Below are 19,315 nucleotides of genomic sequence, written 5' to 3' on the forward strand. Positions count from 1 at the left end.
CACCTTCCTACAGCCGGTGGACCTTACGACTCTCCGGGTGATCCGTCAGGTGTCACCTCCGGCGCCGTCCTCGGACAGCGCCGTCGCCGATGCCTTCTTCGCTCCGGTTCCGATGTCGGAACGGCGCCAATGGGCGCCGCTCTCGACGGCGCTTGGGGAGTTTTTCTTCAATGAACCGGCCTCATTGGTTGACAACCCTGAATTTCAGGAGATTGGTGATGAGGAGTATTGGGAGGGGTCTGAGGACCCTCTGACCCGAGAGTATCAGCCTCTAGAGGACTGGAAATGTGACCTTGGGGATTCCAGTGGTCTGAACACCTCTCCAGACACTGGTTTTGTCTCGCCTCCTACCGTGGCTTCGGAGGAGGGGGTAACATACGGTGTGGTGTTGATGAGGGCTGCCAAGGCCTTAAGCCTTGAGCTCCCCGTCGCGGCCGTGAGGATTAACCTCCTCACTGCAGTCATGCCCGATAGAGCCTCTGCTGCCATTTAATGAGGCCTTGACCGACGTTCTTTTGGGCACTTGGTCCAGGCCCGCTACGGGTTCGCCTGTAGATAGGAACGTGGCCAGACGCCACCGCCCGGCCCCGGGCGACCCAGTTTTCCTGTCCACCCACCGCACCCCCGAGACACCGGTCATCCAGGCGTCCACTTCCCAGACTGCATTCCCGTCGGCTCCGCCGGACAGGGAATCCAAGAGGTACGAGATGTACGGTAAAAAGGTCTTCTCCTCCCTTAGTCTGGGACTGCGGTCTTCCAACACCGCTTGCCACTTGGGCCGCTACACCCACGCTCTGTGGGATACGGTCGCGGAATTGCTGCCAGAGTGTCTGTTGGAGGTACAGGCCAAACTCGGCCAAGCCCTTGTGGAGGGCCGGGATGCAGCCATATATTCTATCCGGTGTGGGCTGGATACCACCGTCTCACTAGGTAGTCCGATGGCAACGACGGTGGCGATTAGACGCCACGCCTGATTTAGGTCCGCCAACTTTTCGGCTGATGTCCAAAACACATTGATGGACATGCCGTTTGATGGACGTCGCCTTTTTGGCGTCAAGGCAGACCATGCGCTTGAGCGCTTTAAGGACTCCAGGGCTACGGCCAAGTCCTTGGGCCTCTCGGCCCACGCCAGCAAACGGGTGCCTTTCGCTCGTGGCCAAGGAAGGGGCGCCCCCACACGTGCTGCCAGCCACATGCCGCAGGGTAACATCCAGCGCGGTGGCGGCCGTGGAAATCACTATGGAGGCGGTCGGGGACAACGGCGAGGCCAGTCCACAACCTCCCCCCCAGCATCCGCCTCTAAACCCTCCTAGTCCGTGCTTCTCGGCCCATGTGACACCAGTGGGGGGCAGGGTTTGCCATCACCACTCTCACTAGCGCACTGTCACTTCAGACAGGTGGGTGCTGCAGATCGTCCGGAGGGGCTACTCCCTCCCCTTCGAGACGACCCCTCAAGCCATGCCACCGCAACACCACCGCGTATCGGGGGATCATTTGTGGCTTCTGCAGGAGGACGTTTTGGCTCTCTTGGCCAAGGGAGCCATCAAGCGCGTTCCTGTGCCAGAAGTAGGAAGTGGTTGCTACTTCCACTACTTTCTGGTACCCAAGAAGGGCAAAGGGGGCCTACGCCCTATCTTGGACCTACGGAACGTCAACGGCTTCCTCCGGAAGGAGAAGTTCAAGATGCTGACTCTAGCTCAGGTCTTAGCTGCCCTGGACCCAGGAGACTGGATGGTAGCGTTGGACTTGCAGGACGCTTATTTCCACATCCCTGTCCTGCCGGCCAACGGCGTTACCTACGGTTCACGGTAGGCCACGAGCAGTTTCAGTTTACTGTGCTCCCCTTCGGCCTTACCAGCGCCCCACGGGTGTTCACGAAGGTGATGGTGGTGGTTGCAGCTCATCTGCGCAGGTTAGGGATTTCAGTCTTCCCCTTACCTCGACCACTGGTTGTTGAAGGCGGGCTCGCCCTAGACAGTCGTCAGCTACCTCCAGACGACGGCAGACCTCTTGCACCAGCTAGGGTTCTCCATCAATGTGCCGAAGTCACACCTGTGCCCCTCTCAGAAGCTCCTTTTCATCGGAGCGGTTCTCGACTCGGCGCAGTTTCGGGTTTACCCACCCGAACAGCGGGTTCGGGATATACAGGCTCTCATCCCAATCTTTCAGCCTTTATCCCGAGTCTCGGTCAGGTTGACGCTGCGGCTTCTGGGGCTGATGGCCTACTGCATCCATCTAGTGCATCACGCCCGTTGGCGGATGCGGGCTCTGCAGTGGGACCTGAAATTTCAGTGGGCCCAGCATCAGGGCAACCTGTCCGACCATGTCCTGATCTCGGAGGGCACTGTGAGACAGCTGCAGTGGTGGCTCACGGAACGCGATTGGGTCAGCGGCAGATCCCTCTCCCTTCCCCCACCAAAGCACGTGGTTGTGACGGACGCGTCCCTCCAGGGCTGGGGAGGCCACATGGGAGAGGCGGAGATCAGAGGCCTCTGGTCTCTGGCGGAGTCCCGGCTCCATATCAACCTTTTGGAGCTGAGGGCGATTCGTCTAGCACTGAAGGCATTCCTCCCCTCTGTCCGAGGGAGTGCAGTGCAGGTGTTCATGGACAACACCACCGCCATGTGGTACTGCAACAAACAGGGCGGGGTCGTGGACCCTATGCCAGGAGGCTCTGCGCCTCTGTCAGTGGCCGGAACATTAGGGCGTGACCTTGGTGGTTCAACACCTGGCAGGTTCTCTGAACGCCAGGGCGGACGAACTCAGCTGCCGGTGCATGATGGATCACGAATGGCGTCTGAACTCGGACGTGGCGCAAGGTCTCTTTCTGCAGTGGGGAGAGCCTTGGTTAGATCTATTCGCCACCGAAGAGAACGCGCAATGTCATCAGTTCTGCGCGTTGGAATTTCCAAGGCGGCACTCGCTCGGAGACGCTTTTCGTTGCGAGTGGAGTTGGGGTCTGTTGTACGCCTTTCTGCCTATACCACTTCTGCCCAGAGTGCTGAAGAAGATCAGGCGCGACCGGGCACAAGTCATCCTTGTGGCTCCCGACTGGGCATGAAGGTACTGGTATCCCGAGCTACTCAGTATGTCAATCGATCCCCCGGTTCGTCTGCCTCTTCAGGAGGACCTTCTGTCGCAGGAGCAGGGGACGGTCCTCCACCCGAACCTGTCCAGTCTCCACCTCCATGCTTGGAGATTGAGCGGCGACAGTTGAGGCCATTTGACTTGCCTCCTGAAGTCTGTAACATCATTCTGGCAGCCAGGCGTCCCTCCACAAAGTCGGTATACGCCTGCAGGTTTAACAGATTTGTGGCATGGTGCACAGCAAAAGCTGTGGATCCTCTCTCTGCCCCTCTTTCTGAAGTTCTTCTCTTTCTTTTTTCTGTTGCCCTGCAGGGCTCTGCTCTGGGCACTATCAAGGGCTACCTTGCTGCTCTTTCAGCCATTTTGAGGCTGCCTGATCAACCTTCTTTGTTCAAGTCCCCTATTGTTAACCGATTCTTGAAAGGCATCACGCATACGTTCCCTCCTGTGCCCTTTGTGATTCCTCAGTGGGACTTGAACTTGGTTCTTACTTTTCTGATGTGCGCTCCCTTTGAGCCACTTCACAACTGTCCTCTTGGCCTTCTTACTTTGAAGACTGCCTTCATGGTAGCCATTACCTCTGTCAGGAGAGTGAGTGAGCTCCAGGCTCTATCCTGTAAACCTCCTTTCCTTTCGGTCCATCCGGACAAGGTTGTGTTGCGGACAAGGCCATCTTTCCTGCCCAAGGTAGTCCCAGCCTTCCTCATCGGGCAGTCCATCACCTTGCCCACCTTCTTTCCGCCTTCGTATCCCTCGAGAGAGGAAGAGAGGCTCCACCGTCTGGACCCAAAACGTGCGCTCTCGTTTTATCTGGATCGCACACGCCAGTTCCAGGTGGATGACCAACCCTTTGTTGGTTGCGTGGGCGCTAAGAAGGGGAAAGCAGTGCACAAGCGGACCATCTCGCGGTGGATCATCTTGTGTATTCAGGCGTGTTACTCCTTGGCTAAGAAGGAACCCCCTGTTGGGCTGAGGGCTCATTCCACTCGGGCCACAGCGACTACAACTGCCTTGGGCCGAAGAGGGCCCTTGCAGGACATTTGCCAGGCAGCTACGTGGGCCTCGCTGCACACGTTAGCAAGACACTATTGCCTGGACAGCCAAGTCCGGAGGGATGGCTTCTTTGGCCGTTCCGTCCTCCAGGACTTTCTGGTGTGATTATTGGTTCGCAGACCCACCACTGGGGTTGGTATTGCTGGGGTATCTATTCTAAGGTAAGGAATCTATCACTAATGTGTCTCTTTCAGATGCACAAGTTACTACTTGTGTAACGATATATCTGTAAGAGACATTAGTTAGTGATAGATTCCTTACCGACCCACCGATATCTAGGGTTAAGGTCATCCCCTTTCAGGGCCCTAGTTTCAATAGCACCAGTGTTGGTTTTTAGCATAGCTCTGTGTTTCTGGCGCGGAAAAGCTGTGTCTAAGAAATGACGTCAGCACGTGGAGGCGGCATCTAAGTATTTCGACGTCATCACGCGCCAACGGCGCCATCGGACGCGGGCAGGCAGACGACGCTTACCGACGCGCAAGGGTACTGCTACGCAAAAAATTCCGGATCCAGTCTGACGCCTGGGGATATTCTAAGGTAAGGAATCTATCACTAACTAAAGTCTCTTACAGATATATCGTTACACAAGTAGTAACTTGTGCAATTATGCCAAACTGGCCACAGGTAGTGTAGTGTTGTACTTGGTTCTTTCTTAACGTTTGCTCAGCCCTCTGCTTTCAGTCAAGGCAGACCTCCTCTTGCAGTGGAAGGGACTGGTTCTTCACCCAAACTCGCAAATCCTCACCCTTTTATGCCTGTTGACAGAATGAGTAGTGTAAGAAAACAAGGGTACATCGATATATGAACCTGGGGTTAGAGTATGTGTAAAGAGACCAATGGTTCAGGGTTGACCTCGGTGGGCCCAGAGTAAGAAGACCCCGCAGGAGTAATGAAAATTTCAATTTAAACTAGACAATCAGTAAGGGAGCAAGGATTTAGGGAAACATATGTAGTGTCGAAATTAGAGTCATTTCATTTTTAACACTGGACTGAATTAGAACTTCAGATTATTATCACCGGGCGCTCACATAAAATGAAAGTGTGCGTAATGTGACAGAGTGAGGGTGAACTAAACACATAACATCACATTGACAACAAAAATGGAACACCACATGAATATGTACAATGAAGGGGTTCCTGTTGTGAGGGTCGATGGCGTTTCGATCTTTTAATTATTTAAGATAATCTTCAGGACATATAGTTAGAAGTCTGATACTAAATTGAAATAATGTATGGTTACAATATGTCCATATATAAACTTTATATGCAGTGAGTAAGTGCTCCCAGTGTGTTTATGGTAAAACAATTACAACGCAATCTCATTGATAGAATTAAACCAGTTTTTAACATGGGGACCCTGCGAGGTGAGGGTAGGGGGGTGGGGTACAGTTGTCCGCATGGGGCGCGGAGTAAGTTAAATTAATTGGTCTAACTGTAGCTTCATGCAATTGGGCTCGTTGTGGTAAACTTACTCTTAGTAGGTAGTCACTATCCAGGGGAAGTAGAGCCTTAGTCACTGTAGTCTTACACATAGGTGGGCTGTGAAGCCCTATTGATGTAGGAAAGGCATTAGATAGTGGCTGCGTATGAGTCATGAATTATGCAGGCTGGCATGGTTGCTACTCACTGGGGTAACATCTGAAATGGCGTCAAGGTTATACTGCTTTCAGTCAGAGGCAGCTTGATTTCTGAAAACCTTCAAGGATTTAAGCCGTAGAGGCAGAATCAGGTCAGTTGGCCATATAGTGGTACCTAACTTGGGAAGTAAAGGGTTGGTGCTCATGCTGCTTAAGGTCCCAAGTGGCGTTACAAAGCTCCTGTTTCTAGCAGGCATGAGTCCTGAGGGAAACCGGGATTCAAGCTGTGGATGTAAGGTAGAATCATCAGGTTATATAGTAACTACTAGGCTTGGGACTATAAGGGTTTTTTGGGGGGTGGGGGAGGCTTGCTGCTTACTTATTGCAGGAGCAGGTTGCTGGTTGAGGAGGCGTGGGGGTGTTTGCTCCCTTACTGATTACTTGTCTAGTTTAAATTGAAATTTTCATTACTCCTTCAGGGTCTTCTTACTCTGGACTCACCCAGGTCAACCCTGAACCATTGTTCCCTTTAAACATGTAGACAGAATGAGGCTATTTAAGTTTCTTTGATCTGCCTGAAAAGGTGGTGGACGAGATTTTCGCAGCGAGTTGCCCTTCTACCAAATCTGATTAGTCTGGGCATTGATTACATTTTTATCTGGGTACCAGAAGGTGGAAGTTAACAACCCCTCAAGCCTGATGTATTGATTGTTGCACTTTTCTTGGACCAGCATGGCTTTGCTGTGGACCCAGTTAAGTGCGAATCGTAGGCCCTTTTGACTTTCCTTTGTTTACCAGGTGGGCCATTCTTGTATTTTATGAAGGGACTGGTCCAATTGTTTTCCCTTCTCCCCTTGGAATGCCTCTGTTGAACCTTAAGCACTTAAATGTGGTGTACGAGCTCTTAACATCCACCACATTACCTTTATAGTGCAGTGGACGTGAACAGTTCATCCACTTCTGTGCTAAGGAAAAAGTCCTTCTGATGCTGGACTAGAAAGTTCTTTTTTAAAACTAATGTTGGGTAATGAGGGTACAGCTTGTAGAAGATGAGCTAAATATTTAAATTCGTTTTTATGTTTAATTGAACTGTGTGTCGTGTAGTGACATGACAATAGTATAAGTTGAAAAAGGGACTTGCTAGCTTATCTGTTTGTTCTATATTTAAAAATTATTATAATTTCTTCTCTATTCTAGCCAAAACCTGCTGGGGTGCTTGGAACTGTAAACAAACCGTTATCTGCAACTGGAAGAAGGCCTTATACTAAGTCTGTTGTATCTGACACTTCAAATACCATTTGTCTAACCCTGGAAGCAGTTTCTCCAGAGAACAACAGATCAAGGTGCGTATTAAATGCATAGTTAAGAATAAACAAAATATATGTTGTATCTTAAACTACAAACCTATTTCGAATGTCATGTTCAAAGTGATTCTGATGCAAAATAAAACCAGCTTAATGAGCAGATTTGTGGGAAGTATACTTGCTGTCCTGACGTGAGCATGTAGTGACCAATCTGAAAGATAACTTGTGAAAAAGGAATGCGAGTGCTCTGGCTGACTACATGTTGATGGGGCTGATTAGAGAAGCTACTTTTGACCTTCATGTAGCAGTCAAGTGGACTAGTGGAAGATATATATAGATAGACAGATAGACAGATAGATAGACCGATAGATAGACAGACAGATAGACAGACAGATAGACAGACAGACAGATAGACAGACAGACAGATAGACAGACAGACAGATAGACAGACAGACAGATAGACAGATAGACAGAGATAGACAGAGATAGACAGATAGATAGACAGATAGACGGATAAGTTATGGATTCCTCACCTTAGAATTACCCCCAGGCTTCAGACTGGATCTGGAGAAATGTTATTTTTTTCCTCCACATTTCCTCTGCGCGCCGATAGGTGGCGTCTGTCGACCCCCTGTTAGTCGTTGGCGTCATGGTCACCGGAATAACGTTGCAGTATCTACTTAAACGCCGCACGCTGACGTCCTTTCTTTTTCCGCGCCCGCCAGCGCAATTTTGGAGAGAGCGGTACCTCGAGTCACTTTTTGACTCAGTTTTTGCAACTTTTGTCGACATCTTTTTTTTGAGTCGTTCGACTCCTGGTGAATGGAGGAATGTCACATCGGACCGGCTTCAAGGCTTGCGACTCCTGTCGTAAATTGGTGTTGGTCACGGACCGGCAACTTGTGTGCCTTTGGTGCTTGGAGTGCAACCACGACTCGATGTCTTGCTCAGACTGCCGGGCCATGAACTCGAAGTCTTTGTGAGAGCAGGCCCGAAAGCTTCTTGAGGCTGGGCAGTCCGCTCCACCCTTTTCGAGGTCCCGGTCGAGCGGCAGGTCACGGGACCAGTCTCGGAGCCACCACCACCACTCCTCAGTAAAGTCTAAAGTCTTCGTCTTCGGGTAAGTCGAAGAAGCATCGCCTCTCTTCGCGTTCTCCCTTACGTCGGCTGACACGACGCGGGAAGTGGAAGGTAGTCGTCCGGCTCCGCCCGTGGAGCCTGTTGGCTTGACTCCGGCCTTCCCTCCGTTTCTGGGATCCGGAGCGACCCTGCCCAGCTTCACAACTTTTATGAAGCCTACCATTCCATCTTCGGGCAGTCCGACTCTGACTTGCCTTTCGGGCCCCGCTGACTCGGTTGGTGGCTCTAGGCCTTCAATGCCAGTGGCTTCGGTGCCACAAGGCCCCCAAGGATCCAGGACTGGACCTGGATCGGCGCAGGTCGACCCCTTTACACCTCTGGCACCGAATCCAGTGACGACATCCCCGCCACCTCCGATGCCAGTTGTTTCACCAGCCGCCTTCTGCCCCGGCCTCCCCCTTGATAGGGACACAGTGCCGGACCAACGTCGTCTAATGTCTGGACCGGCGCTGTCTGGTATTTTTGTACCCCTGTTCTCTCCTGATGTTTCCTACCCCCCTGAGTGGCTGCCAGGAGAGGGTGAGTAGGACTGGGAGGGGACTGTGGACCGTCTTGCAGACCAGTTAGAGGATCCAGACTGGAAAGAGGAGTTGGTTGATGCCAGTGGTCTGGACACCTTCCCAAACATTGGCATGCTTTCTCCTCCTACCGTGGCTACGGAGGAGGGTGCATCTTACGCAGTGGTGTTGCATAGGGCGGCAGAGGCTGTAAACCTTGAGCTTCCTACGGTGGCAGTCAGGACTAACCTCCTGTCCGAGGTGCTTCAGCCGGCAGCATCTTCTGCTGCCTTTCAATGAGGCCCTCACGGACATCCTTTTGGGCACTTGGTCCAACCTCAACAGAGGGGCTCCTGTAGATAGGATGATTGCCCAACGCCACCGCCCAGCCCTATTTTCCTCTCTCAACACCCCACTCCTGAGAGCTTAATAGTCCAAGCCTTGACTTCCAAGGGCGCATTCCTTAAAGCACCACCTGATAAGGAATCCAAGAAGCTGAACCACCTTTCGAAGAAGAGGTTTTCTTCCTTTAACTTGGGACTGCGGTCGGTGAACACTGCATGTCTCTTGGGCCGTTACTCCCACTCGGTGTGGGACACGGTTTCGCAGGTGCTGCTACATTGTCCAGAGGACGCCCGGGCTGTGCTCTCCTTTGCAGTTGCCAAAGGGAGAGACGCAGCGAAGTTCGCCATCCGATGTGTGCTGGACACCACCGACTCACTAGGCAGGACAATTTCAATGTCGGTAGCCCTTAGACGCACTGCCTGGTTGAGGTCTACTGGCTTTTTGGGCGATGTCCAAGCTACGTTTTTTTTTTGGACATGCCCTTTGATGGCTGTCGCTTGTTTGGCGACAGTCCTTGTGCTTTGCATCCACATGCCGCCTAGTGCAGTCTGCCTTTCGCCCCTTTTGTGGTTACTGATGGGGTGCCCCACCACTTTCCGCCCAGTGCGACAGGCCTGCGCAAGCTGTCCAGCCTCTGCGTGGCCAGGGACTTTGGACCCACTGTTGTGGGTTTGGGGGCCGGGTCAGTCCACCAGCGCCCCCGCTTGCAGCAGCCTCCAAGACCTCCTAGTCTGACCTTTCAGGGCCACCTTTCACCAGTGGGCAGCAGGATTCGCCCTCACCTCCTCCACTGGCTCAACGTCACGTCGGACAGGTGGGTTTTGCAGATACTCCGTAGGGGATCCTCCCTCCCCTTCGAGACTACTCCATCCATGCCACCTCAGACCCATCTCATATCGGAGGATCACTTAGCCCTTCTCCAACAGGAAGTTACGGCTCTCATGGCCAAGGGAGCCATTAAGCAGGTTTCTGCCCCAGACGGAGGTCGCGGTTGTTATTCCCACTACTTTATGGTACCCAAGAAGGACACGGGTCTGCGTCCTATCTTGGTTCTCCGAAACGTCAATCTCTTGCTCCAGAAGGAGAAGTTTAGAATGTTGACCCTGGCTCAGATCCTGTCTGCTCACGACCCTGGAAACTGGATGGTAGCGTTGGACTTTCACGACGCTTATTTTCACATCTTCGTCCTGCCGGCCCATTGGCGTTACCTACGGTTCACGGCAGGCCACGAGCACTTTCAGTTTACTGTACTCCCCTTCAGGCTTACCCGTGCTGCTCGGCTGTTCACAAAAGTGATGGCGGTGGTCTCAGCTCATCTGCGCAGTCTACTGTACAAGTCATTCCCTTTCTCGACGACTGGCTGTTGAAGGCGGGCACGCGCAGGCTGTCGTCGCCCATCTCAAGACTTCAGTCGACCTCCTGCATTTGCTGGGGTTCACCATCAATGTGCCGAAGTCACACCTGATTCGCTCTTAGGAGCTCCTCTTCATTGGAGCAGATCTGTAAACCGCGCAGTTTCGGGCTTATACTCACAAGCAGCGAGTCTGGGATATTCGGACTATGATTCCGATCTTTCAGCCTCTATCCCAGGTTTCGGTCCAAATGACCCTGAGGCTACTGGGCATCATGGCCTCCTGCATCCTGCTGGTGGACTATAACAGGTGGCATATGCAGGTTCTGCAGTGGGACCTGAAGTTCCAGTGGGCACAGTATCAGGGGAATCTTTTTGATTGCGTCCAGATCTCGAAGAGGACACTGCACATCAATTGAAGTGGTGGCTAACGCACCGGGATTGGGTCAATGGCTTATCCCTTTCCCTTCCCCCACCACAGTGGTGATCGATGCCTCACTGCTAGGTTGGGAAGGCCACATGGGAGAGGTGGAGATCAGAGGCCTCTGGTCTCCGGCGGAGTCCGTGCTCCATATCAACCTTCTGGAGCTTGAGGCGATTCAACTTGCACTAAAGGCATTCCTTCCCCCTGTCTGGGGAAGAGTGGTGCAGGTGTTCATGGACAACACCACCGCCATGTGCTACTGCAACAAACAGGGTGAGGTGGGGTCGTGGACTCTGTCAAGAGGCCCTTCGCCTTTGGACATGGCATATCCCTGGTGGGTCAACACCTGGGAGGTACTCTGAACACCTGGGCGGAAGGACTCAGCCGCCGGTGCATGATAGATCAAGAATGGCATCTTCACTCCGAGATGGGCATGGTCTCTTTCAGCAGTTGGGAGAGCCTTGGTTAGATCTATTTGCCACCCAAGAGAATGCGCAATGTTAGCAGTTCTGCGTGTTGGGATTTCCAAGGCAGCACTCACTAGTCCTCTATCCGAACCTGTCCAGCCTCCACCTCCTTGCGTGGAGATTGAGCGGTGACAGTTGACCGCTTTCGACATTCCGCCCGAAGTCAGGCGTCCCTCCACCAAACCTCTATATTCATGTACATGGAACAAGTTTGTGGCATGGTGTGCAGCAAAGGCTGTGGGACCCCTTTCTTCCCCCCTTTCAGAGGTTCTCCTCTTTTTCTTTCTTTGGCCCAGCAGGCCTCTGCTCTGGGCACTCTCAAAGGCTATATTTCGGCCTTTCTTCGGCTGCCTGACCACCCATCTCTTTTCAAGTCCCTTATTGTAAATTGCTTCCTTAAGGGCATTACTCACTTGTTTCCTCCAACTCCTTTCATGATTCTCCAGTGGGACTTAACTTATGTGTGCTCCTTTAGAACCATTACATAACTGTCCTCTCAGACTCTTGACCCTTAAAACTGCCTTTCTGCTTGCAGGTGAGTGAGCTACAAGTGTTTCTTCTAAGCCTCCTTTCCTGGCTGTTCATCCGGAAAAAGTTGTCCTCCGCACTAGGCCTTCTTTCCTTCCCAAAGTGGTTACCTCTTTCCATATAGGACAGACCATCACCTTGCCCACCTTCTATCCCCCTCCACATCCTTCTAAAGAAGAAGAGAGGCTCCACCGTCTGGATCTAAAACATGCGCTTTTGTTCCACCTGGATCGCGCAAAACAATTCCGATGGATGACCAGCTCTTTGTCGGTTATTTGAGCGGGCCGTGCAAAAACGAACCATCTCCCGATGGGTTGTTCTTTGCATCAAAATCTGCTATTCCTTAGCGAAAATGGAACCTCCAGTGGGGTTGCATGCCCATTCCACAATGGCGACGGTAGCCACTACTGCTTTGGGATGTGAAGTCCCCCCCCCCTTCTCTCCCCCCTCTTCTAGACATCTGCCAAGCAGCTATGTGGGTTTCACTGCACACGTTTACCAAACACTACTGCCCGGACAGCCAAGTCCGGAGAGATAGCTTCTTCAGCCATTCAGTTCTCCTGGACTTTCTGGTGTGAACTCAGTAGGCAGACCCATCACCGGGGTTGGTATTGCTGGGGGTATCTATACTAAGGTGAGGAATCCAAAAGTTCTCTTCCAGGGAACTTATGTATCACAATGTTATAAGCACTGAATATGCCCGCCCATGCACGGGGACCCCATGAAAATATTTTTATATATATATATATGTATGTGTATATATATATATATATATATATATATATATATATATATATATATATATATATATATATATATCGAAAGCCGCTTGAGGAAATCAGATGCAGCGTGTAATCTCCAGCAAGCACCGAAAAAGCAGACACGAGCCCAGGTTAAGTGCAAGCAGTAGCGTTTTATTTTCTCATGAGTCCGCCATAACGCGTTTCACCACCGGAGTGGCTTGATCACATGTGTGTGGCGTTTCTACTTGGGTGCAAACCTTTACGTTGGAATGTTAGCGGCCTGGCACGGTCGCAGAAACGCCCTGCTGTGCATATACAGATCCAGCAATTTGGAACCCCTATTTGCCAAAAGGAACGGTGAGGTTCGTGTTCCACTGACAAGGAATAAACAATGCAGCGATTTTTTAGACTGCATCAACCCACTTGGGTAAGACTTAGGCAAAGACTGGGGAAATCGGCAGCATCCACTGGGATTAAAAGCGAGAGAACGAGTACCAGAATGCTAAGCGGCATACACGCCCACTGGGGCAGGACTCGGTTCATTATCAGGTGCTCGCTATGAACTGCTTGCCGTTTCCTCTGCACTGTCTCCGCCCGTGAGCAAGGACACTTGGTTGTTTGAAACGCGTAGGGCTGTGGAGATTGGATTGAAAGATGCCGTTAAGGAAATTGTTGCATGGAGGTCTGGAATTAAAGATGAAAATACTCAGTGTGTGGCGTTTCTACTTGGGTGCAAACCTTTACGTTGGAATATATATATGTATATATATACAAAACAGCAGTACAAATCTGGCCACAAGAAGTGTAAAACCCTCATGCTAAAATCAAGATTAATGCTCTACAATGATTCTTGTCATCTGATTGATCTAGCCATGTACGTACAGGGTGAATTTGAACCTATGCATTAGTACCGTGATTGATGTAATGCCATAATGACAGTTCATTAAGACAGCTGATTTAATAAGGGCATTAAATGCAATACTAAGCTCAAATGCTTAAAAATGGAACGTCCTTATTATATATTCCTGCTACTACAGGCAAAATTGCTATCTAAGTGTGTTTGCATATTGCCAAAAGCGGTGCTCTTAAGTGATTGGTGCAATGATAGGGACTCATTGACATCAACGAGAACCCTGAGAATAAGTGCAGAGTGCTTGATTGTGATTAAGTGAAAAAATGATAAATACATATCTTTCTTTTTAAAAGATTTTTTCTCTCAACTCTGATCTGCCTGAAAGTGTCAAGGTTGATTACAATTGTATATTTCATTGCAAGAGACACTGTAATACGGAGCTGCTGTGAAGTCACTGTTTTATTTTTAATTTTTTTAAAGTAATTTTTATTGTAGTCACACATAGATCAGGCCAAAGCACATACATGTATCGTATTAATCAGGGCGCTGTTGCGCATCATTTCTTGCCCCGTCACACACAGCCTGTTAGCCCACAACCCGGGGGTCGGGCGGCAATAAGTTCTCAGCCCCTCCATGCCAGATGCTAGTGTTGCAGGAGTACCATGCCGTAGAAGTGTGTGCATGACTACTTTTATCCCTCACCTAACTGGTGTAAATGACCCCCCCCCCCCCTCAAACTAGAGAGCTCCCCGCCCCCCCCCCACCCCCCACCATCTGCCCGAGGGCCTCCAGCAATGACTGTTCCTTCCCATCAAGGGCGCGCTCCTCGGTCTCCAATAGCTAATGCTTGTGTGTCAGCTATTCAGCTTATCCTGCTTTCTCTGTCCGTGCCTAGGGTCTCTTCCTCCTCGTCCACCCCACTATCCCTGAGGGCCTGCACCATCATCTCCCACGCTGTTACTGCATCAGTTGTCCCCGGGTTAGGAGTCCTGCGCGCCAGTTGGTACCTGTGTGTGCTATCGGAGGCCGCCCATTTCAAGAATTCGTTGAGCCACCGTCTAGGGGTCAGGCCCGCCCTCGCCTTCCAATGCCTGGTGATCTCCCGCTTAGCCACTATCAACCCGATATCGATGAATTTGCTCGTGAGTTTATTTTTGGGGGTGTGAGGGAACCAGTGCAGTATACACTCCGCCGGGCTGAAATCTACAGTTCTGTCGGTCACCTCGTTCAGAGTCTCTCCTATAGCCTGCCAATAGTCCCGAAGGGCCGGGCACGCCCACAGCATGTGCACCAGTTCAGCCTCCTCCTCCAGACAGCGAGGGCATTTCGCTTCCACTGCTCCAAAGTACCTCTTAATCCTCCCCGGGGTCATATACGCCCTATGTAGTATATAGTAGTGGATAATCTGAAACCTAGCGTTTCTCGTACTGTTGCGGGCCCGACGCACGAGCTGTGCCCATATCGTGTCAGGGATGTCTTTGCCTAGGTCAGCCTCCCACTTAGCCTTCAGCGACGCAAGGGGTGGGAGATTTTCACGCACCATCCTATTGTAGAGGCATGTCACTGCCTTGATTGTACCCGCTGCCATCATAGTGTATTGGCATGCCGCAGCCGTCTCGGGCTCCGCCAGCCCTGTACCCCAGTGTGTCTGGATTGCTCCACTCACCGCCGCGTGGAGAAGATATCCCCCCCTCGGAAGGTCGAAGCGTTCCTGAAGTTCTTGGAACGGGAGTAGCGTTCCATTTTCGTAAAGGTCTCCGACAACCTGCATGCCCGCGTCTTCCCATCGCTGCAGGTGCGACCAATCGCCTCCATGCGGCAACGCCGTCAGCATGCCCAGCGGGATCTCGGGGGCGTACGGGCGTCGAATTCCCGCCCGCTTCTGCGCCCGGTTCCAGCACTGACGGTACGTGCGTTGTTCTAGCGACAAGTCTCGACCGTCGATCCGCTGTTGTAGGGTAATATAGGCTAAGACGTGGCGGGCGTGCCCTTCAGCCTTCCGGGCCCCTGTATACTCGCGCTACCTCCTGTGTAAAGACCTGCAGTTGGGCAGCTAAATAGTAAAGCTCGTAGTCCGGCACCGCCAGTCCCCCCTCGTCTAGCGGGCGGGTGAGCGTTGCCAGCGCCACCCTGCATCTTCCAGCTCCCCAGAGATACCCAGTTATCTGGGATCTGAGCTGCCGGAAGAAGGAGCTAGGTATCCATATTGGGAGCGTGCGGAAGTAGTACAACAGTCGCGGTAGGGCAACCATCTTCAATAAGGATATTCTGCCGGCCACAGAGCGGCAGCGTGGCCCAAAAGGACATACAGCCCCGCAGTCCCCGCACGCAGCGCCCTAAATTACCCTAGAGCAGGTCCTCTGCTGTGTGGTAGATGTGGACCCCCAGGTATTTGATGCATGTAGGTTCCCAGGCAATCGACGGCCGATGGTGCGGCCGAGCAGTACCCTCCGCAGCGGAAACAGGCTCGTCTTGGTCCAGTTGACCTTCAACCCCGATAGTGCTCCAAACCGCTCCAGCAGTGCCTCAGCACCCTCCAACTCCGCGACCTCGTTGTTCAGGAAGAGCAGCAAGTCATCGGCGTACGGTGAGTTGAACTGCTGCCCATCCCTGGCTCGCACCCCAGCGAAATGCCGTCCCGTTCGGGCTTCAGCCGCTAGGGGCTCAATTGCTAGCGCAAACAGAAGTGGGGACAGGGAACATCCCTGTCGGGTGCCCCTTTCCACTGGATATCGGTGGGATACCGTTGTCCCGATTCTCACTCTTGCCACTGCCTCCGCGTAAAGAACCCTCGTCCATTGAATATAGCCGGCGCCTAGACCGAAACGTTCCATAACCGTGTATAGATAGTCCCACTCTAGGCTGTCAAATGCTTTTTCTATGTCAACTGAAAGGACCAGCGCGGTCCCGTCCTCCGCACCCAGACCATCCATAAGGCGAAGAAGTCGCCTAATGTTAATCGTGGTGTTGCGGGCCGGTATGAACCCGTTCTGGTCTTCATGTATCAGTCCCGACATGTGTGGTAAGAGCCTCGCCGCTAGAATGGAACTCAGAATTTTGTAGTCGGTGGTGAGCATAGAGAGGGGCCGGTAAGATGCGGGGCTGTTGCTTTCCCTGCCCGATTTCAGGAGCGGCACCACTATTGCTTCACGCATAGACTGAGGTAGGTGGCCAGCCTTCCTGGCCTCCTTGTAAACTATTTGGAGCCGCGGCGCTAACATATCCAAATACTTGCTATAAAACTCAATGGGCAGCCCATCCATCCCCGGCGACTTATTGCGAGCCATTTTTTTCACAGCCCTCCTAATCTCACCCAGTTCAATGTCCGTCCCCAGCTCCTTCGCCTGCTCCTCCTCTAGCCGCGGCAGGGTTACGCCTTCCAAGAAGGCCTCGGCCGCTTCCCCCCGGTCACCTGGGGCACTTTTATACAGGCCCTCATAGTACTTTTGAAATCCGTCCACTATATCTGATGGAGTGTACCACATGGGGCCAGCCTCATCCTGTATGTGTAGTATGGGAGAACAGCGTTTAGTGGGGTTAGAGAACCACGCTAATAGGGTGCCTGATTTATCCTCTTCTACGTGAGAGCGCAGCATGTACGTTCTATAGTCAAAAGCACGAAGTCTCTCCACCTCGGCCGCCACCGCCTCCCTAGCCGAGCCGACCGCCTCCTGGAGATCTGGGCGGCCTGGCCGTCTCCTCTCCGCCTCCCTGAGTTTGGCATCCGCCCTATCCAAATCGCCCAACACCTTCCTCGTGCCTACGTACTTCGTGATACATAGGCCCCTCATCACTACTTTAAAGGCATCCCACTCCGCTGCCCTAGAGGTCGCCGACCCCTCATTCTCCGCGAAGTACTGAGACATCCCCTCCTCCAGGGCGCACCAAGTAGGGGGTCCTTCAGAGTTTCCGGTCTAAGTTTCCAGGTCGGCACCCTGGGCGCCTCAGCCATCCAGGCCAGCCGAACCAAGAGTGGGTTGTGGTCCGAGATCGTTCTCGATAGGTACTTCGACCCGGTGACGGCCGGCAGTACGCCCCGAGAACACAGCACCGCATCCAATCGGACATGTAGGTCGTGGAGCCCAGAGAAAAAGGAGTAATCCCGGTCAGTCGGATGCTGCGCCCTCCATACGTCCGTCAGCTCCCAACTCTCCTGCCATTCCCGCCTACCCCTAGTCAGTCGGTGCACCGGGGATTCCCTCAGTGGTGGGTGGGATCTATCCAGGGTAGCGTCCGCTATGGAGTTAAAGTCCCCCCCAGTAGAATCGGGCCCGCCAGGGAGTGTGCCAGTGTCCCCGATAGTTCCGCAAAGAAAGCCAGTTGGTCAATGTTCGGGGCATATATACTAGCCAGTATAATGTCTCTACCTCTAAGCTTCCCCTTCACCACCACATACCTCCCCTCCTGGTCTATTAGCTGGCGTGTGAGTTGGAACGGTGTGCCTGCCCTGATTCAGATCAAAACTCCCCTAGCATAGGCTGAAGAACAGGTGTGAAAGAGTTGGCCCCTCCACCTCCTCTGCAGCGCTGTACCCTCCTGCTTCGTGAGATGTGTTTCCTGCAGTAGTGCTATATGCACCCCCTCCGCAATAAAAAGGCACGCACTTTGTGTCTGCGCTGCATTGTGTGTAGCCCCCTCACGTTCCGGGTTATGCAGTTCAAGACGTTTACATTAGCCATTGTCCCATTGATCAGAACGATGCCTTCCCTCCAGTGCCAGCCCCTCGCCGATGGTGGTTCCCCCCCCAACAAACCGTGACCTCCCAACCGCCCACCCCCCAGCTTACCCAGGGTCAATGGTGATAAAGAGATCAAACAAACCCCAGCTGTGTAACCCCCCTCCCCCCCCAGAACAGGCCCCAATACCAAGATATCAGCTCCCATCCAAACTCCCGCACCTGATTGACCCAGGTTGCTGCTACACGGCCGTAGCCGTGGGTGCCTTAAGGGCCTACGGAGCGCGGCCTTGTCCAGAAGGGAGCTACGCTGCCCGCCCCCCCCCCCCCGCCCCTTCCCCAATCCCCCATGAATGGATCTGGCTGTGAGCCCAGTGACCTTCCCCAGCCCTCATGTCTGCCAGGTCCTGAGCCCCCGTCCAGTGCCCCATCCGTTACCCCTCGCCTGCAGTGTGCAAATCAGACATTCAGGATCTCCTCCGATGTCTGTGGCGTCACCAATAGGCCCTTGGCATGATGGATTCCAGATAGGTCCGAATCCGACCCTGAGGCCGAGACATGCGTGTCTGTGCCTTGTTTGGAGCCGGGGGCCCCAGCCCGCGCATGCTTCTCCACCTACAGCAGCACGGCCTTCCGTTCAGCTTCAGTTTGGGAGGCCGTCGGCTTGCGCGACCCCTGCTTCCGTTTCCGCAGCCTCTTCGATTTCCGTAGGCCTGCTGACGAGCGCTCCCTTTCCTTTTCCCTTTCCTCTTGGACCTTGGCTCCATCCGTCTCCGCCTTGTATGTTTCCCACCAGTCCCAAGCGTCCGCTGCCGCACTGAAGAAGAGCGTCTTGTCATCCACCACTATCCGGAGCCTGGCCGGGAAGAGCAAGGAATAAGAAATGCCCTCGGTGCGCAATTCCCTTTTAATCGTTAGGAAGGAGGCGCGTTGCTTTTGCGTTTCAAAGGTGAAATCAGGAAAGAGCGTCCCGGGCTTTTTGCAAGAGCAGGTCTCTGTCCTTGTAATGTAGTAGCTTGGCTATGATCGGTCTGGGCGGCAGCCCTGGCTTGGGAGGTCCAGACGGGACCCTATGTGCTCGCTCCAATGTGAAAAATGGCGACAGCCCCTCTGGTGCTACCACTGTCCTCAGCCAATTATCAAGATAAGCCACCATGTCCTTCTCCCCCTCAGTCTCCGGCACACCTACTATCCGGACATTGCTGCGTCGGCTCCTATTTTCCGCATCTTCTGCTCGCCTCTCCAGGGCCTGAATGCGGTCTAGGGCATCC

The 19,315-nt window shown here is 52.9% G+C and overlaps 1 protein-coding gene across 2 annotated transcripts in view; it reads left to right on the forward strand.

Annotated features, from left to right (window-relative positions):
* The window catches only part of PDS5A (PDS5 cohesin associated factor A), a 1,517,933-nt gene that overhangs the window by 1,382,356 nt on the left and 116,262 nt on the right, over nt 1-19,315 (forward strand). For both annotated transcript variants that reach the window (XM_086963962.1, XM_086963961.1), the window contains exon 30: nt 6,915-7,060. In XM_086963962.1, coding sequence (XP_086820088.1) covers nt 6,915-7,060 — 146 coding nt within the window. The remainder of the gene's footprint in view (nt 1-6,914; nt 7,061-19,315) is intronic.

The sequence above is a fragment of the Lissotriton vulgaris genome, chromosome 3_2 (genome assembly GCF_964263255.1).
Source record: "Lissotriton vulgaris chromosome 3_2, aLisVul1.2, whole genome shotgun sequence".
Taxonomy (NCBI): Eukaryota; Metazoa; Chordata; class Amphibia; order Caudata; family Salamandridae; genus Lissotriton; species Lissotriton vulgaris.